This window comes from Tiliqua scincoides, chromosome 8 (genome assembly GCF_035046505.1).
Source record: "Tiliqua scincoides isolate rTilSci1 chromosome 8, rTilSci1.hap2, whole genome shotgun sequence".
In the NCBI taxonomy this organism is placed as follows: domain Eukaryota; kingdom Metazoa; phylum Chordata; class Lepidosauria; order Squamata; family Scincidae; genus Tiliqua; species Tiliqua scincoides.
The window spans coordinates 41,880,623-41,907,065 of NC_089828.1; the positions used below are offsets into that span (position 1 = coordinate 41,880,623).

The 26,443-nt window shown below is 45.2% G+C and overlaps 1 protein-coding gene across 6 annotated transcripts; it reads left to right on the forward strand.

The window, feature by feature from the left end:
* The first annotated feature begins 3,733 nt into the window (after positions 1–3,733).
* Positions 3,734–19,755, forward strand: MARCHF2 (membrane associated ring-CH-type finger 2). Of its 6 annotated transcripts, none has more exons than XM_066635404.1 (7): positions 3,734–3,934; positions 9,067–9,131; positions 9,860–9,990; positions 11,412–11,607; positions 13,970–14,165; positions 16,289–16,498; positions 18,611–19,755. In XM_066635404.1, exons 4-7 carry the CDS (start codon positions 11,432–11,434, stop codon positions 18,767–18,769), a joined length of 741 nt encoding a protein of 246 aa, XP_066491501.1. In that variant the 5' UTR covers positions 3,734–3,934; positions 9,067–9,131; positions 9,860–9,990; positions 11,412–11,431; the 3' UTR covers positions 18,770–19,755. The 6 variants fall into 6 exon arrangements, with proteins under 6 accessions (XP_066491501.1, XP_066491502.1, XP_066491505.1 ...); XM_066635406.1 differs by lacking the exon at positions 3,734–3,934 and adding an exon at positions 4,026–4,358; XM_066635407.1 differs by lacking the exon at positions 3,734–3,934 and adding an exon at positions 4,396–5,511.
* The last annotated feature ends 6,688 nt before the right edge of the window (positions 19,756–26,443 follow it).

Here is a 26,443-nt window from a genome sequence, read left to right on the forward strand (position 1 = left end):
GACAGGGCAGTTTGCAGCAACACACTTAGTGGCTCTTTTGACTTTTGGGATGCAAAAGAAATGGTTTCATCTTTGAGCTTAATGAGACAGAAGAGTAGGATATAAAATTAGTAAACACATTTCAAAGCAGCAGCATGGCTCTGCAACAAGTATAAGAAAGGATTCTGCCTTTATTGGCTTGTTACAGAAATGGGGTACCATGCTGGTAGGCTTCCTCTCCTCCCAACAGGCACCCTTGTTAAATATAGTACCTTGGGGAAGGAATTCCCACAACATTTGTTCCTTGCTTGGTACAAAGAGGTAAAATCATATTGTCCAGTAAGCTTTTCATTCTCCTTTTGGTGAAAAAGAATGCACATGGGTGGAGGGCAAAACGAATGCAATGTGTAGTGCTTAGTAATGGTCCTTGTGCCCACTCTTCTTCCCAACTTGTTGATCTGGGGGAATTGTATGCCTTCATTGCTACCACCAGGCTGGACAACAGACAGAGAGAGGCTGCCTTAGAAACCCTCCTGTGTGATCACAAAAAGGGGTTCACAAAATCTGGGGGCCCCTTACTTGTGCAGAAACCAAAACCAACAATAGTGATAGTCGGTCAGTCTGGGAAAGTGTGATGACCTGCAGTTTGAGGAACTGAGACCAAGTGCACAATAAAGAGCAAATACAAAGGCATTCATTATAAAGGCTGGCTAAACAAGACAAAGAAAAATGGAGAGGGGATGCAGATTATATAAAAAAGCACAACATACACATCAAGGGAAGGTAGGTCTGTCCCAAAATGAGTTTGGCAGAGTTGGCGCAGTAGAAAGAAAATTCCTGAATGCAAATTTTTAGATCACTTTCCTGTCTTTGCTACCCATGTTGTCTGTTACGTTAATGTGCAGACACAGCGTATTGGTGACAAACTAGAGCAATGATTCCTAAACCTCAGCTGGTGGCTTTCTTTATGTACTGGGTGCTTTTCAAACATTTCCTAAATGACCAGGAGACAGGATTAAGCAGTGAGGTGGCCATGTTTGTGGACAACACCAAACTTTTTCAATAGTGAAGACCAGAAGAAAGTGAGGAGCTCCCGAAGGATCTCTCCAAACCAGGAGAATGGGCAGCAAAATGTCAGATACGTTTCAATGTAAGTAAGTGTAAAGTCAGGTACACTGGGCCAAAAAAATCAAAACTTCACATGTAGGGTAATGGGTTCTGAGCTGTCTGTGATGGATCAGGAGAGGGACACTGAGACATTATTACACTCAGGGCCGTATAATCAAACATTGTAAAAAATATTCAGTTTCTTGCTCTACACCAGGGGTCTCCAAACTCTGGCCCTGAGGCCAGATGCGGCCCGCGGAGTGCCTCTATCCGGCCTGCAGCCAGCCTCTGATCCCCTGAGAGCCTCTGGCCCAGTTGACCAAACACAACCAGAGTTGTGCTTGTGGGGTGGGGGAATGGGGATCCATTTAAGTGTGTGTGCTTTATTTCTTGGGCTGTGTTGGTGGTGAGAAATCCTAGACATTTGAGCCCATTCATTCATTTCAGTCATTCATCTAAGTTCCATCTGTAATGTATTCATTTAAATTTTATATTTAATTTTTTTTTCCTGGCCCTTGACACTGTGCCCTTTGGCCAAAAAGTTTAGAGACCCCTGCTCTACTTTCTCTCTCTCTCTCTCTCTAGTTCTAGTAGACAATTGTGACTTTCAGACTTGAAGCATAACACTTTGGAAGGTTTAGATGTTCTCCCACTTGGTTTCTGAATTGTAGTGTTTATGTGCACAGGCGCTGAGCTTTGAGATGCTTTAGCAGTATTTGGCAATAATGACAGCAGGCACACCTGCGTCTGAGCAAGAACAAACTCTTGGCCTTGATAATACGCTGAGTGTCTTTGCCCAGAGCCGGTAAACAGAAGATGTTATAGAGAATCATATCTAGGAATGTATTGCGGTTAAGCTAGAGAGCCGGCTAGTTATAGCCAGTGTGAATCTCAGCATCCTCTTGAAATTTCCCTATTAGGCAGACTTCTGACTCATGGTTTAGTATTGTAAATGATCAGATAATGGAAAACCCCAGCCTGTTGTGTATAGTTTGAGAGGGAATAAAAGTCAGAGAAGGCTGAATCCCAGAAGCTTTTCTTTCTGCATCTGGCCGTCTGCATCTCGCTTCTATACATGTCTGTAGTTTTATTCATTGCTATAACTCTTTGCTGCCTCAAGTTCTAACTTTCAAACCCTCAGAGTGCTTCTGCTTTAACACTTTCCTTCAGGCAACAAGATACAGTCTTGTGTGTCTCTCACCAAGCACCAAGGCTCCCAAAAGCCTTGGATGCTCCCCAAAGCAGCATCTTGCGCTGCTACATGAATGTTGCCTTCTATTGCTCCTATAAAAGATTGTGTACATTTACACTTGTCAAAAGACTAGACCATTTATTTCCTCCTTCCCCCTCCTGTTTCAAATCCCGCCCTCCGTGTATGTGTGTAATATTTACCAAGCTCCTGTGGATTATGCTTAATACATCTGATGAAATGGACTGTAGTCCATGAAAGCTTATGCAACATTTTATTTCTCACTGCAGTTGTAACTGCAATTCTACACGCAGTTACAAAGGAATAAGCACCATTGAACATACTAAGGCTTAGTCCTGACTAAACATGTGTAGGCTCTTACTTTTAAGTCTTTTAAGGGTGCTGCAAGGGTTGCTTTTTGGTGTTGCAGATGAACAGGGCTACTTTGGAAGTGATTACCATTGACCCAGTGGGCCAGGGATGTGCTGTAGGTGGGGAGACAGGTGAGGCAAAGCCTCCTGGCTGGAGTTCTTGGAAAAGTGCCAGTGCAGGGTGGGGAGACAGGGAAGGCAGATGACTGAGTGTGGCCCTGCACATTCATTCATTGGCATTCATCAGTTTCTTCCACAAATGAAACTGCTGGAGAGCAAATTCTTGCAATTTTGTAATCATTAAAATTAGTTTCAGGTTTAAACCAGAGGTATTTTAACCCCTTGCTTTCCAGATACTGTTCCCTTGAGGGCTGCTTCATATTAAGTCAGGCGCTACATGTGCCCAAGTGACTCTGTCTCCTGACCCCAGAGGGAGTGGGGTGTGTGTGTGTCTGTGATTTATACACATCTGCTGGGTTACTACAATCCTCTCCACACTTTTGTGGGAGTAAGCCCCATTGGCTCTACTGGGGCTTACTTCTGAGTAGACATGCGCAGGAGTGGACTGTGAGGCTGCACTCCTATCACACCTTGCTGGGAGGAAGCCCCATTGTGGTTAATGGGACTTACTTCTGAGTAGACAGGCACAGGAGGGGGCTCTCAGCGTGCGCTCCTACTCACACTTCCCTGGGAGTAAGCCCCACTGCCTATAATGGGGTTCTGAGTAGACCTGCAAAGAGGTGGGCACCCCCTTCCAAGAGGGAGCCTGAGCACTGCCCCGCCGCCTCTGGCTGGGCTCCCTCCCCTTCCTCTGGCCCAGCGCGAAGAGGGGGCGTGGCTCGTCGCGACGCCCCCACCCCGTCGCCATCTCCTCAGAAGCCGATTGAACAACTGGTTTGTGACCGTCACGTTCCGCGGTCTGCGCATGCGCGAGCGTCCTCTCCGACCCCACCCCCTCTTGGAAAGAGGCGGAGCCAGGCCTTCGCCTCCGCTCGCCGATTGGCCGACTCCCATGTCGCCGAGTTCCTTCTGCCCACCGATTGGTCGCGCGCGGGGGGGCGAGTGGGCGGGGCCCGGGCCCCGGTCAGGTGCGCAGCTCCAGTGGACGCCGCGCAGCTGACAGGAGGGCAGGAAGGCGGCGGCGGCGGCGGCGGGAGCGGAGCCTCCTGCCCACTCCGCCACCCGGGAACGATGGGGTTGCCCGGGCCCTAGCGCTGAGGGAAGGCGCCGAGGAGCGGGCCGGCGGAGGAAGCAAGGGCGGGGCCTTGGCGGAAGGGGCGGGGCGCAGGTACTGAGGGGAAAGGGGCGGGGCTTGTGCGTGAGTGACAGAAGGGGAGAAGACTTGGGGGGGCTGAGGGGGGCCGTGAAGGCCTTTCTGGAGGGCCTGGAGGGGGCGGGCCCAGCGGGGCCTCGGAACCGCCCTGCAGGAGCAGGCCCGCCTCTGCTGCGACTTCCAGCTGCCCTGGGGAGGCTGCGCTTCCCCGCCTCCTCCCCCCTGCCTCCTAGGGCAGGACCTGAAGGCCTCTGCGGGGAAGCTTCAGGGCCGGAAGTCCTTTCCCTCCTCATGAGGTGGCTCCTCCAGGAGGGCCATAACAGGAAGCTTGGAGGGTGATGTAGTGGCTCCACTTGCCTGTGCAGGTCTACTCAGAAGTAGGATTCGTGGTGTTCAGTGGGCCTTACTCCCAGGGAACCATTGGATAGGCTTGGGTTAGGTATGACTGCAGGTCTACTCAGAAGTAAGACTCATGGTGTTCAATGGGGCTTACTCCCGGGAAAGTATAGGATAGGATTGTTATGTAGTAGCTAACACTTGCCTGTGCAGGTCTACTCAGAAGTAAGTCTCATGGTGTTCAGTGGGGGCTTGCTCTCAGGAAACCATTGGATAGGATTGTGTTTTGTAGTGGCTAATACATGCCTATGCATGTCTACTCAGAAGTAAGTCAATAGTGTTCAGTGGGGCTTGCTCCCAGGAAACCATTGGATAGGATTGTGTTTTGTAGTGGCTAACAGATGCTTGTGCATGTCTACTTAGATGTAAATCAACAGGGTTCAATGGGGCTTAATCCCAGGAAGGCATTGGATTGTAATGGCTATGCATATCTACTCAGAAGTAAGTCTCATTGTTTTCAATGAGGCTTAATCCCAAGAAAGTATGTATAGGATCACAGCCTAAGAGACCTGAGTTATTTATTGGCTTGAATTTTGCATCTGCTGTTCACTGTATGTTCACTTTTGGCAAACCACTCTTCACTCTTGGTTTGTGGCCTGTGATATGAGGATGTATCTATTACAGGGTTGGTGTAAGGTGGTGTTTCTCAACCAGTGGTACATGTACCACCTGTGGTACTTGAGGAGATGTCTGGTGGTACTCACAGTACCCCTGGACACCTCCCCCCCCCCAGTGAGACTAGAAATGCGACACAACAAACAGCAGTAGAAAGCTCAGCTTGGCAGGCAAAGCTCCAAAACTTGCTTTTCTGCTATTGAAAAAGCCTCCTATCCATCCTGAACCACTTACTGGTGTTTTTCATGTTGCATTTGGCCTCCCAACCCAGAAGTAATGGGTGATTATGTGATCACCTGTTACTTCTGGTGGTGCTTCAAATAGGTGGACCATGTGAAGTGGTACTGCAGAAGACAAACATTGAAACACTGATGTAAGGAGTACAATACATGTGAAGCTCTTTGAGGGCTGAAAAGTGCTACACAGATGCAAAGTGTAATTATAACAGATCAAAAAGTCCACTTAACAAAGCATGCTGTTTCCAGCAGTGGTCAGCCAGATGCCTCCAGGAAGCCCTCAAGTGGAACAGGAAGGCCAAGTCCCTGAGGTTGGTTCACAGATACTGTGAACTAACAGAAGAGGTATACATTTTCTGATGTGGAGATGCCATTAAGCAATCTTGGCTGATAGCTGCTCACCATGAGTTAGTATCATTCTTTTTAAAAGAACACAAGAATCCTGCTGATTCTAAACAGAGTTCATCTAGTTCAACATCCTGTTGTCCACAGTGGCCAACCAAGTGCTTTGGGAGTCCACAAGCAGAGTATAAAGGCAATATTCCTCCACTGCCCTTAACAACTAGTTAGGTAGTGGTAGATGCTTCTGGAGATTCTGTTTAGCTGCTGGTGTGTTTTATTATTTATGCAGTGCTATCACTGAGAATGGAGCTTTACAAAATATGTGAGCCTTGGGGGCTTACAATCTGCAAAGTGAAACAGGGCAATGAAAGGAGATAAAAATGGAGGCAAAGAAAGTATATACTGTACTGTACTGTTATTTCAGTTGTAAGTACTGAGGCTTAGTCAAATGTAATTTTAACTGTTTTATGTGATCCATTGGGGTTAGTCTTGTTTTTTATTTAATTGTTTTTAATGCTGTTTTTAATTCTGTAAACTGCCTTGATTGCCCTTACTGGGAGAAAGGGGTATACATTTTTTAAATAAATAGTCACATAAATGAAAATGAGAAACAGCCCCTACCTTCAAGGTTATAGACTGAAAATGTAAGACATACAGGGGAAGGTGAGTAGAGGGAACAGGTAGCAAAGTGAGGAAGCTGACAATATGTTTGGTAGACTTTTCCATAAGTAGAACCCTGCTGGATTGAATGAAAAGCTTACCAAATGCTACCTTTGGCTGCTCATAAAAAAGACATGAAGGTGATGGCCAGCTTCTGTTTGCCCCCAGTACATGTGCCTCTGTTCAATAGATGGTGTTCAGTAGGCTGCCTCTGAACAATGAGATTCCATTTAACTGGAATCCTCGTCGCTGTTGGTGGGCTTTTTCTCCATGTATTTATTTAATCCTTAAAAGAAGAAGAAAAAAAACCATTGACACCCCATAGTGCAGGGGTACCCAAACTGGGACATCATGGTGCCCCAGCCAGAGAAGCCCTGTCTTAAGGGGCGGGGGATGGTGGTGATGTGATCGCAACTATCATGCCAGCACCGGGGACGGAAGGGAGTGTCGCTTACCACAACCAGTGTTGGTGTGGTAGGTGCGGGGAGCCCTGCAAATTCCTCTACAGGACTCCCTGTGCCTCAGAAAAACTAAAAACAGCTATCACAACCCACTTCCAGTTTGTGATAACAAAGCCACAAGTGGGTCGTGATTACTATTTTTAAGTTTTCTGAGGCTCAGGGAGCCCTGCAGAGGGGTCTGTGGGGCTTTCCCCACCTTCCGGAGGCTGGTGCTGGCTGTGGTAAGTTATAAAAAACAACACCCTTCTGTCTCTGGTGGTGGCGCAATCATGGTGGTGATGTTGCCACCATCCCCCGTCCCTACAAAGACTTGAAGTGTTTCCCGAACTCCCAGAGTTTGGGAACTGCTGCCATAGTGGCAGTGAATTCCATAAGTTAACCCATTTTTGCCCATCCACAGGTGTAAACATTTGGTCCTGGTTGTGTATATGCAATGCTGGGCAAAACTGTTAACTGGGCATTGTGTGAGAATGAAAAGGGAATGGAGTCTGTCTGTCTTTTTCTCTGTGTTGCTGGGAGAGGGAAGATGGGCTGAGGAAAAGATAGGTAATGTAGGTGGATGGCATTGGACATCTCTTCAGATTAAAAAGAATGTGGGTTTTGATTTTTGTCAGCTGGGGTTATGTGTTGTATGGGAGATTGTATGTTTTAAAAACTTGATTATATTACAGATGTTTGGTTTGAGAAGGTTTAGTGAACAGTGGTGTTAGAGTGAGTGGGTAAATGGAAATGTTATTTCAGTTTTGGCTTCTTTTCAGGTTTCAGATATTGCTGAGTGTGAGTAATCTGGTCAGTTGCCACTTCATCAACCCTTGCCTAGCCACAGCTGGATTTTCTGGTAGTACCAGAAGAGAATTTCCTGGTGACTCTCAGACTTTCCAGGGCTCTCCTGCTCTATAGTAGATAGGTGTTGTCCCCAAACTTGTATCCTGCTTCAGTGTCCTCTTGCAATCAAGGAGCTTCAGAGTCATTTCAAGCAGAGCGACACATGTAGTTTTGGGGTTGTTTCTAATCTGATGGACTTTGGGTTGGTGGCGTCATATAGGACACCCAAGGGAGTAGGACTTTTGGTCAGTATTGAGGGTTTAATTTGCTTTACCTTGAATTTTTTTCATATTTGTTTTAAATTATAACTCTGTATAGGCTACCTTTTTAACATGCTTTGATTGCCTGTACATTTGTGCAAACTGTTGAGATGGATGAAAAGTTGTAAAAGTATGGACTTTCACCTTCCTTATGACGATCCTGTTGTTGATTAGTTTTTAAAACCATGTTATGGAGGAACCTTTCATGTAACATTTTTGAAAGAACAGCTATGCAGACTAACAAGATTGTGTAATGCTTTGGAGAATTAATTTACAACCATTAATGCCTCCTGCATATCTTTAGTTCCAGATAATTTAGTTTGGAAGACTATGTTGAATGCATCCATGATTGATAAATACTTCCTTGAAGTATTAAAGTGCCACACAAGGGTTGTTAAGTCCAAACATCAAGGCATTGAGAATGGTTGCCTTGATTTCTTATTTTAATGATGCAGGGATTTGAGACTGTGCAGTAAGTGGCTTGACCAAAATCACCAAGCAAATCCATGGCTGAGCAGACTCTCCAAAACCAACACTTTGTCAGTTAGGGTCTGTCAGAGTGTTCCCAGAGGGTAAAGGGAGCCCTCCCATCCTGGCTATGACAACATCTTCTGCTTTTGACTCTCTCCTTCAGCTGTCTTGCCTGGTTCCTGAGCCCGTACACAGAGCTTTTGTGTGAATAAAATATCTCTACAAAAGGGGTGAATGGTTATGTTCAATGTATTGAAGTAACAGGAAATGTATTTTCTTTGTTGCTTTGCCCTTGCCTTTTTACAATCAGTGTCTACTGGAAATGGACAGTTCTGTTGTACCCCTGCATTGGGTATGATCGGATCATTCAATTTCTCCTAATGTAGGTGTACAGCAGAACTTGGATAAGGCTGTTCCTTGCATCTCTGTGTGAGTTTTGATTCTCAGTTGATCTTGCAAAAAGCCGGTACTGGGGGCAGGGTATCCACTATCCTTTCACTCTAGAAGTGCAGCCAAGTTACCAACGCTTAGACAAGGGTTTTGCTATTTTGGCCAAGAGTTGATTGGCCACAGTGAGGTACTCCAGTTTGAATGCATGAGGAGCAGAGTTACCAGAGTCAGGAGATACATTCAAGGATGGGTCAGAGTTGGGTACTGGCTGAGGCAAAGTAGAGGGCCAGAGTCAGAAGGCATAGTTGGAGCTAGGCTGGTGGTTGGATGTTAATCAAGATCTAGGAGTGTGTATTGCTAAAAGTTGCTCAGACTGTTTGACGGGCTTGGAGGCAAGGGTTTCTATAGGAAAAATCCCTGTTTGACTTGAGAGGTCAGCTCACTATGTGCCCAACTTGGATCAGCTCACTGTGCTCTTTTCAACATTGCAGCCTAGAGGGTGCTCCTGCTCCATGGAAGTTTATTCTTACCCAGACTGCTCATCACACAGAGTGAGGTAATCAAACTCTGAACAAATGTTTCCACACACACACACACCACATACCTTGTCCTGTAAGTGAGTCCTCTAGAACAGGGTTGTCCAAACTTTTTGGCAGGAGGGCCACATCATCTCTCTGACACTGTTTCGGGGGCCAGGAAAAAAAAGAATTAATTTACATTTCAACTTTGAATCAATTTATATGAATATATTAGAGATGGAACATGTGATTGAATGAAGGTCTTGCAATAGCTCAAGGCCTATAAAAACAAAGCAGAAAGTAAGGCTTGCACAAAGCAAGGCCAGCCTTTCCTTTGCTGCCACTGCTGCATCACAGATGTAAAACAGCAAACAGTGGGGGGAGTCCTCATCCCACAGTTCACTCAAGAGGTCAAATAGTTGGCTGTCTTACTGAGAGTAGTTGCGCTGAGAGTAGTTGCATTGGGCTAGTGTGGGCTACAGCAAGTCTCTGGAGGGCCAGAGGCTCATTGGAGACTGGGGACTCCCTGAGGGCTGGATTGGGAGTGCCTGAGGGCCGCAAGTGGCCCCAGGGCTGGGGTTTGGGCACCCCTGCTCTAGAAGAAAGTGTTTGTGCAGACCTCCTTGATTTTTCTGGTTTATTACATGCTGGATTTGGGGGGGGGGTTAGGGGAAGGATTCTAAAATATGACTCCCCTCCTGCAGTCTGAAGTGAAGCAGTTCAGAAATCTGTCCCTCATTCTACCACCCCACTCTGTTATGTGTAGATTGGATCTATGGTTAGCTGAATTGCCAGGTCATGGGTGGTGCAGAAGGTGAGGGGCTGAAAACTGGCTGCTGATTGTCCTGATTTGAGAACCCCCATCATCCTAGCACCTTACAAGGCTTCGTGTTGCAGGTTTGTATGGCTCATTTGGTCTGATCTTGGCTCCTTACATTCAAACTCACCTGGGACCAATTTATTCTGCATAACATGTAACAAGGTATACACTTGCTCCTAATGTAACAGCAGAATTGCTTGCTTTCTGCAGAGGCTACCTGTTGAATCTCTGTATGATTTTTACTGTTTCTGTTCAGTACACACAGGTTTAACAGTGAGCAGTCTGCCACAGAAATGTGTTCTGAGCTCGCCTGATCATTTGCTCTCCCATGCAAACTCTTGCAAATGTTAAGACCAGCATGACTCCATGTGCAAATCAAATGGACACTGTTGTAAACTTAGCTGGGTTTGGGGTGCTCAGAGTTCTTGGTTCTTGAACCCTAAAGCCCTCAAGGCCCCCCTCCCCCCCGTCCAGTAGTACTGCCACCACGCTGTATGTGCCAATGCCTCAGTCCAGGGACACTGAGACCTTCTAGGCTTAACTCTATCCCTTGCAGGCACTGAGCTCTTTCTCCAATTAAAGCTTCAGTCCTCAAGTTGCTAGACCTCAATGAGCACTTGGTAGCTTGCTGAATGGCTAGGCAGGATTCTGGACCTTTGTCCCCAACAGACAATTAAACAACTTGGTAAAAGAGATTTTAGTTTATTAAGTACATAAGGTTACATAAGGCAGCAAATGCTAGAGGCATAAACATCTAGGAAACATATCAGCAATAAAATAATAAAGCTAGCTGGCTATCTCTATTAATCCCTGTCTCTCACCTGGGTCAGCTTCTCTTGTAGATCTTTTAGCTCCAGATGCCCATGGTGGACAATGGAGCTCCAAAGCATGCAGGATGTTGCACCCAAAACACTGTTCGAGAAGGCACACCCCCACCCCCTGGGCATTCATTATTATCTTCTTATGCTAATAGTACTGAGGTGACTTCATACTTATTTAGACTGTTCATTCAGAAACTTTTGAGGACAGAACCTTCTTGGAGTGGGCAACCAGAGTGGGTCTGGTTGCTAGCCCTCTTAGTTCTTGCCCCTCCCAACTGGAGATCCACAGCTGCACTTCATCAGCTTGATAAGGTGCCTTTCTGTCTGCAGAGGTGCTAACATTCCAGTGGGTTGTAATTCTTGTTATCTGTCCTTTCTGGTCAGCAAAGGAGAGACAGTACTCTTTTTGTTTGTTTACTCACATTCTTGCAGCTAGGAACTGCTAGCCACTTCTCCATTACTGACTTAGTTTGGTTCAGGATTCACTTGCTAACCAAGGCCTAACATGTACATATCGATGACAGACACCCTCTAAGCCTAGCCTGTGTGTGGTGGGAGAGAGGCGTATAAATTGTATACCTCATTGGGCAGCAAAGGAATAAACCAAGCCCCCCTATGACCAACTTCTCCGTCTTGTGTTTCTTGCTTATCATGACTCTGCTCTCTGGCAACTGAAGTGAGTGTGCTGCCTGTGGCCATGACAACAGGTGACTGCTGCCACCTTCCCGGCTCGCTGTGTGACTGCCCAGGCAGTGCTGCCTTGTCCAAGTCAGTGGAAGATTCTGACCTTGGGCGCCCACAATACATCACCCAAGTCACAGCCAAGGACGGCCGGCTGCTCTCAACAGTGATCAAAGCCCTGGGGACGCAGAGGTAAGGCAGTGGCACCCAAGGATTGATGGATGTCAAGATGAGAGATGTCAAGTGTCAGAGAGATGATGATGATGTTAGTCAAGTGCTCCTAGCCCTGGCTCCCCTAACTATCCAGAATGATTTCTGACCCAAGCACCTGGGTAGAGCTAGCACAGCCCAGTCCAACAGCTCTTCCTCTGGTGGGTTGAAGTGGTTCATAGTAAAAACAACAACCCCTTTAGGGAAAGTGTGGAGTAGGTGTACAGGAAATGGTAGTCCCAAAAAGAAAGAAAGCTAAGTCAATATCTTCTTATGGTCAGTTTCTGCCAAAATTAGTCCAGATATTTCCAATTTCTAGCTATTACGAAGTTTTTAAATTACCAGGCATCCATAAGTTGGGTACGATGGCAATAGCACTGGCCTGTTACTTGTCCCCTCCTTCTGGTATTCAAAGATATACTGCTTCTGCATGTGAAGATTTTATTAACTGTTGTAGCCTTTTTTGTAAACCCCATCCTTCATTAATTTGTCTAATCTATTTTTAAAGCTATACAAACCAGTGGCCACCATCACTTTTTATGACAGTGAATTTTATAAATTATGCATTCCTTGAAGTCCTTTCTTGGGGAGAAAAACTTCTCTTTCCACTTTTCCCATACCATGCATCATTTTATAAGCGTCTATCATGTCCCTTCTTCCTTGACTTTAGAAGCTCCTTTAACTTCTCTTAGGGCCTGATCCTATGCTGGGGCAGCACTGGTGGTCCATGCGCTGCCCTGACAGTGGATGTTGCAAACGTGCTGTAAGACACTTTGTTACGGCCAGAAGAGGGATAGTGCTAGTGGAGAGGGCAGCACTGGTTGGTGCTGGGCCTCTGCCACCAGGACGGCAGTGATGAGTTGGCTGCTGAGGGGTGGAGAGGCATTCTGGGGAGGGGGCAAAATTGGGTGTGGAGAGGGCGGTTCAGGGGTGATTCAGGCCCAGGAGGGGATAGGGAGGGTGGCAGACGCTGCTGCTAAATCCTTTCTCCCCCCTCTGCCGGTGTCTGAAAGCCCTACAAGGGTTACCCAAATCTAGTGCAAATCCAAGTAGTCTCATAGGAGATGCCTGGTCCTGACATGGGTAAGAGAACCAATGTCCTTACCCCAGGAGACCTCCGGCTCGCTCATTGTCCCTGTGGATACCCCCATGGGATACAGCGGCAGCTGTTTTGGTGCTGCTGTACCATGGTACCAGCAAGCCAGCATAGGATTGGGCTGTGCATGGTATTGTTATTTATACAGAGCCACTGATGTACCTAAGTCCTTGCAGAGTTTCATTGGCAAAAATTAGGCAGGTTTTTGTCCCCAAGGAGCTTATAATCTACAATGGATAATGGGGAAAAAAGGAGGAAATTATGTGAGCAAATGCAGTTGCGTGTACTGAAAGCTGTGACTCTATGTGGGTTATTGGGATTTATAGACCCCATCCTTGATTAATTTAATCTACTTTTAAAGCTATCTAAGCCAGTTTTAAGGCTTATCTAATAAGTCAAAGGCCCAGTAGAAAAGGTTGGTTTTAGGAGAGAAGTGAAGTAAGGCCCATGAGAAATGTGGCCCAGTGTGTAGGTTCAGTGAAGCAGTTGCATGTGTAGGGGATAGCAAGGGAAAATGAGTGGTGTCATTTTAAGGGAGCAGGAGTCCTTTTGAGTGGCTGGAGTTGAACCTTAAGGTTCCGATTTCATGGAACATCATGCCCCCACTATTGCTGATTTCAGATTTACTGCAGGTTCTGATTTCATAGGATGCACACACATGCATGCACTGCTGCCCACCTTAATTGCTTTTGCACTTCCTTCCCTCACCACCAGAAGATACACACACATTTTGCCCAGCCATGTCCTTTGTGACATCTCTGGACTCTTCTAGAATTTGTCTTGTTTATGTGATAAAACATTTGCTTTTAGAGAGCAAAACTTTAGGGGACAGACAGGGATGTATGCAGTCATCTGCCTTGCACCTGCCAACCATGGATGTGTGTCCAGGTGTCAGGATTTTAAAACAGCCAACCAGCCAGCACTTGGTTATAGAAGCATGAAATAAAATAACTAAGGGAGTGGGGGGTTAAGTGCTGTGTATTCACCAGGTGTGAGCTGTTTTTGGTGGTCAGGTTTTGTCGTTGAATCTAAAAACTTATTTTAAAAGGCATCGAAACCTTTCTGAATCCCAAGCTCTGTGTGTGCTGCTGTGAACATGACAAAGTGTAAACACAGCCCAGGTCTGAGACTTGCTTCACAAATACTGCAGTTTCTCTCTACTTTGTAATTTGTTGTTGACAGGAAGAGTAGCCAACCTCTGAGTTTTTGGTTGTTTTCAGCCAATTGTTGTTTGACTCTTTCCTCTAGTGATGGCCCTATCTGTCGAATCTGCCATGAGGGTGGAAGCGGAGAGAGTCTGCTGTCTCCCTGCGATTGCACAGGCACGTTGGGGACCGTGCACAAGAGCTGCCTGGAGAAGTGGCTTTCCTCCTCAAACACGAGCTACTGTGAACTCTGCCATACGGAGTTTGTCGTGGAGCGGCGGCCCAGACCCCTTACAGAGGTGGGTGCTGCTGAGCCAGATTTTGGATAGAAGAAGAGGGAAGAAAGTTCACTTGCAGGCCAGAACTGGAAAACAACAGTAGCATATTCTAAGTAGAAAAAATGTAAACTAGAAAAAAATGATAGCATATATAACTAAGCATATTAAGGGGTTCACAGGTTTTAGCTGCCTTGTTAGCTACTCACACTTTATGATTGCCATAAGTCCTGCCCCTCCCTCTAGGAGAGGGGTGGGTTCTTGCCAGTGTTATTATTCCTCCAGGAACAGGCTGGAGGTCTCTGTGGCATAAAGGGATATTTTTCCCCTTACCCCGAGTAACGCCCTGGCCTGCTCAATGGGGCTACTCAGATCTGCGTTAGCTATTGAGCTGATGCAAGTCCAAGCAGCCTGTTGTAGGATGTTCAGACCTAGAAAGGGTGTTAGGATATGGTAGAGGTCTGCTGTGCTGATCCCACCCACCTCCTGAGTCTGATCCACCCCACTCTGTCTTCCCTTCCACCTCAAAACAACCCTCCCTGCTTCTGTTCTACCCTCCTTCTGCCCCTGTGCCACCCAGCACATCTCTGCTGGTGCTGCTCCACTGGATGCAGAGTCAGCAGGGTGGCACAGGCTTCCCTGCCAGCACTGATTACTTTCTGGGTGCCACAAATGTGCTTTATGGCACATTTGCAGCCTCCTCAACTGGTTCAGCAGCTGTTGTGCTGGCAGAGAGAAAAGTTTGAATTGTTCTATCAGTTACTTAATCAAACATACCCAACATCCAAACATCACTGAAATACCTTTTGTTGCCACGTAAGTGGTGTGGCTTTTAAGTGTCTAGTATATTCTCTGTCACTGGCTCTGTGACTTCAATCTGGATAAGAAAATGTCTATTGAAATGACCTAATCCAAGTATTGAATGCAGTCACAAATGTACTCTTGATATAACAGCAGGAGAATGTGTATAAGAAACAAGAAGCATGTGAACTTCATCCAAAGGGATAATGTTTTACATTCCTAACCTTGGTGTGGTTGCAGAAAGGCATGAGTGGGTTTTATTTGTGCTTTTAAAAAAAAATTCAAATTATATTGTGGTCTGATAACGACAGCTTTTCCCATGATTGCTGATTAAGTGCCCAAGTTCCTATTATTTTGTTCCCCCTCTTGCACACTAAAAATGTGGGGGGAAATCTCTAAAATTTTTGCTTCATGAGTTACTGAACTGCATATGATTAAGAAACAGATTTCTTTATTTGATAAGCCTAAAGAAAGGTCTGTGATCAAAAGAGCAAACAGAGGGGTTTGTGATGCAACAACATTTAAGCCTCACTCTTTCTGTAACAAGTGTAATGAGACACCAGAGCAAAACTTTTTCTTAAAACCTCAGGACTTATAAAAGTACTTGTTACCCATGTTTTACGTGGAAAGAGTTACACCCTTACCATAGCTGTTCGGACACCTTTCTTTAAGCATTGGAGCACATCAACTCAATTCTGGGAGAATTTCTTGCTTTCACCAGCAGGGGAGAGCAAGCTGCTATCCATCCAGTAGAGCTGACCCTGACTAATTCACATCAAATCTGGAAGCGTGCATAATTTGGACCATTGATCTAGAGTAATTAAGGACCACTGTACAGTACCCCAAATGGTAAACTGAGTCAGAAGTCCAGGACTTTGCAGAGGCTTTTATTAAAGAAGACTGACATATAAGCCTACTGATAAAGCAGCAGGCTATGGAGTTTGAAGGCTGGAGGTGGCTCTCAGTGAAGCAGTTTGTGAGGCAAAAAGAGAGAGTGCACTACCCTATGTATATGTTCTAAATCCTAGTTTGGGGAGCCTGTTTCAACTGGGCTCCTTCATCCCTTGCACTGAGCCAGTCCTGAGAAATGAGCCACTTTGGCTCATTGCTTTTAGACTAAATCCAGCATTGTTAGCAAGAAAATATATGTGGAAGATGTTAAACTGGAATGTAAAACAGGCTTGAATTTTTCCAGAAAGATATGAAAACGGAAGCTGGCAGGCATTCTAACATCTTGCTTGCCAAAGTTCCCCAATTTGCAGTCTTTTTTTCCTTTGCATTCTGGCAAAATATTTTCCATGCCTACTTCTCCACCTGACAGCCCCCCTCTCTCCTGCTTTCTGTAGTGGTTAAAGGACCCTGGGCCACGCAATGAGAAGAGAACACTCTTTTGTGACATGGTGTGTTTCCTCTTCATCACCCCGCTGGCTGCCATCTCAGGTTGGCTGTGTCTACGTGGTGCTCAAGATCACCTGCAGTTCAACAGTCGCCTGGAGGCAATTGGCTTGATTGCCCTGACCATAGCACTTTTCACAATCTATGTCCTCTGGACGCTGGTGAGTGTACAATGCAGAGAATTTGTGTGCATGCCTGCTTGGTTTTTCTTATTGCATTCAGCACTCTAAGGAGTTGGAAATGGGTTTTGGGAAGGAAAGTTTATTTTACTTACCACCCACTCTAAACATCTAGGGTTGGGTAGGATGTTGAAAAAGACCCTTATCCAGAACCCTGGTGAGATGCTGGCAATCAGTATAGAATACTGAACTGGATGGGTCAACAGTTTGCCTCAATATAAGGCAGATTCCAGTCTTTTACATAAGAACAGCCCCACTGGATCAGGCCATAGGCCCATCTAGTCCAGCTTCCTATATCTCACAGCGGCCCACCAAATGCCCCAGGGAGCACACCAGATAACAAGAGACCTCATCCTGGTGCCCTCCCTTGCATCTGGCATTCTGACATAACCCATTTCTAAAATCAGGAGGTTGCGCATACACATCATGGCTTGTACCCCATAATGGATTTTTCCTCCAGAAACTTGTCCAATCCCCTTTTAAAGGCGTCTAGGCTAGACGCCATCACCACATCCTGTGGCAAGGAGTTCCACAGACCGACCACACGCTGAGTAAATAAATATTTTCTTTTGTCTGTCCTAACCTGCCCAACACTCAATTTTAGTGAATGTCCCCTGGTTCTGGTATTATGTGAGAGTGTAAAGAGCATCTCCCTATCCACTCTGTCTATCCCATGCATAATTTTGTATGTCTCAATCATGTCCCCCCTCAGGCGTCTCTTTTCTAGGCTGAAGAGGCCCAAACGCCGTAGCCTTTCCTCATAAGGAAGGTGCCCCAGCCCCGTAATCATCTTAGTTGCTCTCTTTTCCATTTCCACTATGTCTTTTTTGAGATGCGGCGACCAGAACTGGACACAATACTCCAGGTGTGGCCTTACCATAGATTTGTACAACGGCATTATAATACTAGCCGTTTTGTTCTCAATACCCTTCCTAATGATCCCAAGCATAGAATTGGCATCCCAAGCATAGAATTTTGCTGGGTCCATCCAGGTGTATGCCCTGCAGTCCAGCTGCTATGGAACTGCATTCATTCTCTTTTGGTCAGTCAGTTGTAAAGCATTTCCTATAAAATTGAGTTTCGGTTCCTGCTTGACCCATGTCTGCAAATCTTGCAGTTCCTTTACTATCCCTACTATGTTGAACAGTTTCTGTGTTTTGGTGGTGTACCTTTCATGTGATGCTGATATGCCCAGTGTGATGTGTGTTGTTTGATATTCAAGGGAAGGGCCAGACTCCTCCCCCCCCCCACTATTTTCCCTTGGTATCTTCATAACAGTTATCCTTCTGTTTTGACATATACTGTGATTTAAAGCAATGTTGTTTCTCTGCACACATACATTTCTTCTTTCTTAATATTATAGAGAAGCCCTTCTCCTTAGCTTGTATACTGGATATAGAATATCTCAGATTCCACTCCTGTCATCTTAGTTTACAGGGTAAACTAGTACCTTAGGTTATAGGGTAGCAGGACTGGGAAAGGCATCTCTGCCTGAGACCTTGGAGAGCCCATGCCAATTATATGGGGCTAGATGGACCAAGGCAGCTATTACTTAAGGCTGTGGCTCATACAGAAGGACTTGAGCTTGCTTCATTAAATATTTATATCCCACCTTTCCTCCCATTAAAAATGAGTACATCCAGGGAAGATTCTCTTCCTCATCAGATCTTGACAGTCACTACTCAAAAGTATGGGGAGAGGGGATGCAGAGAGGGGACTGTCTTATCTGTTCTTTTTAGATACGGAGGGCATGATTTGAAGAAAGTTGAGGAGGGGAGGTCAGAAGATGGGGATAGTAGTTTTCATTAATGACTCCCCTGTTTCTATATTTATTTATGCACCGCTTTCCTGAAAAAAAGTTTTCAAAGTAATTTACATAGTAAAGGAATAAGAAGATGGATTCTTGTCCCCAAAAGGTGTCACAGTTTAAAAAGACACATGCCAGCAATAGCCACTGGAAAGGATACTTTCTTGCATAATTCAAGCACGAGTGTGCAATAAAGCTCTAGTGTGCAACAAAGAGCCCCCCTCTCTGGTTCTCCCCGATATTTCTTGCTCTCATTTTTCCCCCTGTGCTATTCTTCCTTTGGCCAGGTGTCATTCCGCTACCATTGCCAGTTGTACTCAGAGTGGCGAAGGACCAATCAGAAAGTTCGCTTGATGATTCCAGATTCCAGGCACCCCCATCCCATTCCGCACTCCCTGCTTTCCGCCAAGCTCCTGAAGAAGAAGGCTGACGAGACAATTGTATGAGCCAGGAGTGGCCCTCCATGGGAGAAGGGAGGGCCTCCCCCCCATGCATGGGAGAGCAGGGTAGCACTTTCTCCAGGCTGCAGCAAAAAAGACTTGTCCGAACAATCAACCCGACCAAAGGGGATCTTGCAGCTTGCACGTCTGTCAGGCAAAAGAACACAGACAACCAAGCCCCGGGTGCGTGCAATGACTTTGGAGGTGATGGGCCAAGAGCATCCACTGGCCAGGCTTCCTCCTCAAGAGAAATACAGCAAGGGGAAGAATGCCTATCCCCATATTCATATATCTATGTTATATTATTATTATTATTATAATTTTTATTATTCTTAATTTCCACACCTGTTGTGTTCAGGTCCCTTATATTGTTCTAAATGTCCTTATGTGAAGATGCCAGGCAATTTGCACTTATTCCTTTGATGCCACAAGACTGTTGGCTCCAGTCCGTTTCATTGAATGAACATCTGCTGTGTATGTGACCTGCCTCTTGTTCTCTTTTCCCCATGTGGTGACAGTTGGCTTGTGCCACGTGTGTCGGAAAAGTCTTGAAATCCCAAGTTTCTTCAAGTGATTAATATCAGCTGTCAGCAAAGGCAGAGAGATGGGGAAAATGGGCACATTCTCAAGGAATATTTGCTATGTGAAATGGTTGAAGCAAACTAATTTTGCAATGACTTTCCAAGGTTAAAAAATAATGTGCAAATTGCCCATAGTCTGTTATTCTGGGAATGAGTTGGTGCTCTTATCAAGAATTTGAGAGGGGACATTTACTTCCCTATCTCATCCCACCTCCCAGAGACTTTCAATTCCTTCTTGTTTTGCACTACATGGATTTTTGGGTGGGTGGGCAGGGTGTCCATCTCCCCTACTCATTTCCCTCTGTTTCATCACTGATGTTGCTATCCTGTTGAGGGGATTGTGTGCATTTGAGAATGGATTGAAGTGTAATAATCCCAGGAGGAGTAAAAATGAACCAATGTTGAATCGGAGAGGTGTTTTTCTTTCTTTCTTTTTTTAAACAGTGTGACCATCTGGGAACTTTTGAGAAGTCCAGATTACTTGGCTGCTGCTGTTTCTTTTCCACTGTCCTGACATGGTGGGAGGGATGCAAATCCTTTCATGATGGGGAGGGTAGTCTTCATCCAAGGATAGACTTAAAAAAGCTATTGATAACCTTAATTCTTGAAACCTAGGTGGGGTTGAGTGCAGGTTGGGCATCATATTGTTGAGATAGATTTGGAGGGGCAGTGCCCTCCATATTTCACTGTAGAAGTAATACTCTCACTCAGATTGCAGGAGTGAATCTCCTCCAGTCAGGGCTGTGTCCTTTCTCCTTGCCAGCTATAGACCTAGCAACTCTTGGAAGTGTCAACCTGCTCATGGGCATGTGCACACTTTTTCATCTGACAGGCATTCTTAGAAACATTCTTGTGCAGTAGTGGTGGCTGGGCCTCTCTTCACAATTATCTCACGTCTTTTCCTTTCTCTGGTCATCTCCTAAACTGAGTGATCTCCTGGTAGTGGAGAGATGCTGTTCATTGAACAGGTACATTGTGCCCCATATCTGCATCAGCTCCATATCATAGCAATTCATTCCTAGGAATTAGACTAGATTATTAAAAATATTTATATGCTACTTTTGAACAAAAAGTAGTTCACAAAGCAAAATAAATCAATAAATGGTTCCCTGTCCACAGAGGGCTCACAATCACATGCTGGGGTGAAGAGGAGCAGTTGCTCTCCCCTGCTAAAGATAAGAGGATATCGCTTTAAAGGTGCCTCTTTGCCCATTTAGCAGGGACAATTCATGAGTTACAGTTTCATTGTGTTCCATTCAGTAGAACTCTGGAGTTCCGGCAAGGGCAGCCATTTCTGTTATGAAGGGAGGGAGATCTGGTTCCCTGGCCATTCTCTAATTTTGGCTCCTTGCTTCAAAACGAGGCTCTCCATCCAATTTCTACCTATTTTTGTCTGGGAAGCCCCAGCAGTCGTCATTCTCTGCCTACAATAGACTTCTGCACCCTTCCATCAGCCCTCCCCCCCCCAACCAGCAAGGACTGGATCTGGGTCCTGCAGCAATAAACCTGATATCTTTCATAAGCAACCCTGTCTTAAGAGCCAGACAGATGGGCAGGTGATAGTTTGCTTTGACAGATGGGGAGGACCATCAAAGCAGGTTAAAACTCAAGCTGAAATAAAAATCCCTGATACAAACATCTCTGTACCCTACCCTTCTCATTCATGCTGCCCAGGGAGGGCGACAATATTCTCATTCATACAGTCTGATAGGGTGTAAAGGGTGTAGGCAAGGCTTTTGTGGAACAGCAGGTTCTAACAACAAACATAGGCAACACACAAGGGTTCATATACCTCCCCCTTTAATGGCTGTTTATCTTGTTTCATTTGGAAGATTGGTCATTTGGAGGTCACTTGGGTTTCTTGGATATCAGGTGGGCTTCATCGTCTAATCAACTGACTCGGTTTCAATAGCCACTTCATCAGTATGATTCCACAGCCATTTTAGAATGTGGAGGCATCTCAGAAGCCTCTGACGGGGTAGAGGGGTCCAAAATGGGGGGAGGGGGAAATCAGGATTTTTCAACACTGATACCAGAATTGGGACATGTAGGCCTTGGGTGCCTCTTCGGGAATGGAAAGGCACTGTATAAATACCCAGATAAATCAATACCTCTCCCTTCCCCCACTGTTGCTCCCCAGCAACTGGTGTTCAGGGGCATACTGCTTCTGGATCTGGAGATAGCGTGTAGCCATCATGAAACTTGACCCTTCCCTATAGTTTTCGAAAGAGGGACTGTCTCCCTAATAAAGCACCCTGGAGTTGGTATGTCAGAAGGTTAGGGACCTCTACCAGAATTTAATTTTTATTTTGTCAGAAATACAATGTTCTATCAAGTATTATATGATTTAAGTATTTTTACTGAAACATCCCTGATTTCTGTCTGTTTTTTATCTTTATGTTTATATCTTTCCATTCAGAAGCTTCTGTGATGCCTCAGAATTCTAAAAAGGCTGCAGTCACAGAAGCAATAGCCATTGTACATTTGTTGCTTTTGTTGAGCATCTTCTTTTCCAGCTGACCAACAAACAAATAACTTGATGTCTATATCCCCTTGCACAGAGTATGGAAAACAAACAGGACAAACCTGAAATCCAAACATGGGAAGGCAAATATGATCTGATAGGTATAATGGAAGTTTGATTGGATGAGACCTATGAGTGGAATGTATTACTTGGAGGGTATCACTTGTTCAAAAGAAACAGACCCAACAGAAAGGGTAGGGGGAATTGCATTATATGTAAACATTGTATACCTGTACATAAAGCCAGGAATGTGAGCAAGAAAGCCTTGTTAAAAGTCTGGGTAAGACTAAATGGAGAAAGAAATAAGAGCAAGAGAGTGAAGCAGAGAACACAGAGGAAGGAACCATCATTAATTGCTAGGTACTACCATTCCCTTCCCCACCCCCCAGTTCCTTACAAGCATTTATAAAGAAAGCAGGAGAGAAAATCCATTTGTCCATGAGACTAATGGAACAGAGTACTCCTGTCCTTAAGGGGAAAACATAATGTATTTGGTTCTACAATGTCTGGGGATTTTAGTTGCTACTCTTTAATTGGCAGAAATGTGGATTTCTTCCAGTGGTATGCCCAAACAATCAATAACTGGGAATAGGTTGGGGACAAGGATTTTGATTGGATAAGAAACTTTAGCGTTTATGACATCAACAGAGTACCCAAAGTTAAGTGACAATTCATCATATTTGAAATAAAACCTGTGTCTAAAAACCTGCTCATTCTGGCAGCCTTATTACCTGTGAAAATAATCTGCATATGGAATGGCACATTTCCAGCAGTGGAATTAAACTATACAGTACTGTACATTCTGTTCAGTCTTGATGGAATATTTTATATACTGTGCTTTCTAGCACAGACAAATTTATTAACTAAGCAAGCCTATTTTGTGCTGGTATAAATCCATACTTAAGATATTCCAAATTGTCTACATTTCTTCTTTCATTTTTCTGTTTCTGCCATTTCTATTCAATAATAAAGAGAAAAAAGAACAGGTGGTAATAATGACGGTTTTCCAAAATGTGATATACTGTACTGGTCTGACTAGAGCGCTGGTGACGTATTTGCTAAAAATTGTGAGAGATTTCAGCACTATGCAGAGGCAGAAATTTTAAATGCTGTTTGCCAGCACAATGCCATTATCCTACCACCTCTAGCACCCCCTGCCTCATAGTGTTCCCCTAGGCCAGTTCTCAAACCTTTTAGCATCGGAACCCACTTTTTAGAATGACAATCTGTCAGAACTTACTGGAAGTTGTGTCATTAACCTGAAAGTGAAGTCATGGCCAGGAGCGATGTCATCAACTTAGGCTTCAAACCTAAGCCGTGATCAGCCAACGAAAGAGCACGCTCATGCTGTTATTTTGCATAGCTTGGAACTCGAACATTCCAACTTGGAAGTCAAAGCAGAATGCAGTCTTGGGTCCTTTCCACCCACACAGCCATTTCCAGCATCCCATCTTCCCACCTATTCAGAGCAAAGCACCATGCCGTTCTCTCACCAGGTACCTGCTTTGTTCTCTGTATTTTCAACAGTGGCTGAGCTAGGTGCTACACAATTCACCTAGTGGGGCCTGACCAACAGTTTGAGAAGTGCAACCCTAGGCAATCCCACCCTCCCCAAGAAGTGGTTGAGCTAGCTAATTGCTAAGAGTATGCCAATCCTGGATGGGGTGTGTGTGTGTGTGTTGCCATTCCAGACCGGAAAAGAAGCTGAATCTACATCCTGCACATGTCTGGGGATTAATGGAGTATTCCCATTGAATATTCCCATTGAGTATTCCCATGAATAATGGCAGGTAAGTAGTTGGTGGGGGAGAAGGGATAGGGTGGGGGAAGAGCTGACTATTTTGTAAATACTTTTTCTGTATTGTGGGAGTTGGTAGTTTATATAAATTAAAATTTTCTTAAATATATAGCAGGGGTCAATTAAATTGGGATAATTAGATCAATTGTCTCAGAATAATTGTCTCAGATTAACAGTTAAAAGGCAGCTTTAGTATTTAATTGAAAATTATCATGAAATAAATTTTTAAATAAAAGCAAAATCAAACAATTACAATTGTTTAGCATTGAATAGCCAATAGATACATTAAAAAAAAAGTTAATTGTGTACAATATTTCAGGATTCCCTTTCTGAGCACTTGGGCAACAGTGCGTGCGTGTGTCTGTAAATGCTTCAAGCAGACCAGAAAAAACTGTAACCACAAAAGTCCAAAAATTGCATTACAGCACAATCCTCTAGAGCAGGGGTGTTCAAAGTTTTTGGCAGGAGGGTCACATCATCTCTCTGACACTGTGTTGGGGGAAAAAAGAATTAATTTACATTTAAACTGAATAAATTTACATAAGTTTACATAAATTAATATACTAGATGTGGAACTTATATGAATGAATGAAGGTCTTGCAATAGCTCAAGGCCTATAAAAGACCTTGCACAAAGCAAGGCTGGACTTTCCTTTACTGCTGCTGCTGCATCACACACATGAAACAGAAAGCAGTGGAGGGAGCTCTCATCCCACAGCTAACGCAAGAGGTCAAACGGTCGCCCTCATCCTGAGAGCAGTTGCGTCGGGCCATTGTGGGCTCCAGCAAGTTTCTGGAGGGCCAGAGGCTCACTGGGGACTTGGGTCTCCCTGAGGGCTGCATTGGGAGTCCTTGAGGGCCACGGTTTGGGCACCCCTGCTCTAGAGCAGTGTTTCTCAAACTGTGGGTCAGGTGGGTTCCCATTCATTTCAATATTTTATTTTCAATATATTAGACCTGATGCTATCATGGCATGTGACTGCACTGGGGAAATGATACACATCTGTACTTTTAACAGGCTACTTTGTATATGTTTTTAACAATGGTCGTCAATTGGACTTACTCCTGGGTAAGTGTGGGTAGGATTGCTAAAGCTCTTCCTGCTTGATGTCACTTCTGGTCACAACATCGCTTCTGGTGGGTCCTGACAGATCCTCATTCTACAAAATGGGTCCCATGCTAAAAGTTTGAGAACCACCACTTGTGAGGTCTACTCAGAAGTAAAACCTTTGTGTTCAATGCGACTTACTCCCAAGAAAGTCTGAATAGGACTGTAGCCCATGAGCCCAAGCCTACGCATGTCTATTATTATTAACAGTATTTATATACCGCTTTTCAACTAAAGTTCACAAAGCAGTTTACAGAGAAAATCAAATAACTAATGGCTCCCTGTCTGTCCCATCCAAATATTCCAACTCCCTTCTAATGCCCACTTTTGGCTAATTAACACCCTTTTCCAAGAACAGCTGTGGTGTGTAAAGAAATGACCAGAACTCCTTATCAGTTGAGCAGTTAACCAAAATTTATTGCTACCATACACTCCCTGCAAATCCTCTTGTCCAGAGGCTTTCCCTCCCCAAAACTCCACTTAATACAGTGGGTAAAGGTCTGAAGCCTCCAGTTCAAATTCAATCTAATCTCCAAAGCACAGTCCAGTCTTCTGAAGCAGAGTCCCTCCTCTCCAGCAGGGTCCTGGCAGTCCTCTCTTCTGTAGGTTGAGGTCAGGTAGCCTCTTGGGTTTGGGGTCCCTCTGGGTCAGGTTAACTTTGCTCCTTCTAAAGCTGCCTTTGGATGTCTCATAATCCAAAATGCAGCTCACAGGTGAGCTACCCTGTTAACCCCTTGTTAAGTCCAAATTAGGCTCAGGTGAGCCATCTCTTCAGTCCCTGTCCATTCAAAGTCCCATCAAGGTCAAATGAAGCTCAGGTGTCCATCCAGGACTCCATTGGCTTTGATTGATTACAGCTGTGGAGCCAGCCCTGGGCTTCCCAGAGCTGTCAACCAGCTGTCAACACCACATCATCCACCTGATGATCTTCTGATCTTCCATTACACTGTCCCAAAAGGGCTCACTATCCAAAAAGATGCAACAGCAGCAGAGATCCACTAGAAAAGACACTGCTGGGGAGGCCAGTTGCTCTCCCCCTGCTAAACAAAAAGAGGAGCACCCATTTGGTACTTAAGTCTACTCAGAATTAAGTACCATTATAGTCAATGGGGCTTAAGTATGGCTAGGATGGCAGCCTTCCTATGCAGGTCTACTCAGAAGTAAGTCCCATTGTGTTCAATGGGGCTTACTCCCAGGAAAATGTGGCTAGAATTTCACCCTTGCTGAAGGCTGCAACCCGATTCACATTTATCTGGGAGTAAGCCCCACTGACTATAGTGGGGCTTACTTCTGCGTAGACATGCATAGGATTGGGCTGTAAGGCTGCCATCTCATTTAAATGCCTGTCTGAAGGACAGACACACAGAGATGGGTGGGATGCTCTCTCTGGCTGCTCCCCCACGTGGCAGCTTCTGTAACACCTGCGAAGATCCAGTGCGCATGCGCAATTCTGGGCAGGGTCCGTCTCTCCGGCTCCTCCTCTACTTGCGGCCAGGAAGGGAGGAGTTAATAGAAGCCGCGAGCGCGAAGCCTCCTGGTTCCTTCCTTCTAATTGGCTGAGAGGAAGCTGGCCGCGAGAAGGGGATCGGAGTGTCTCGCGAGCGTTGGTTGGTTGAGACGGGGAGAAAGTGGGCGTGGCTTCTTCGACGCTTTCTGCCCATTGGCTGAGG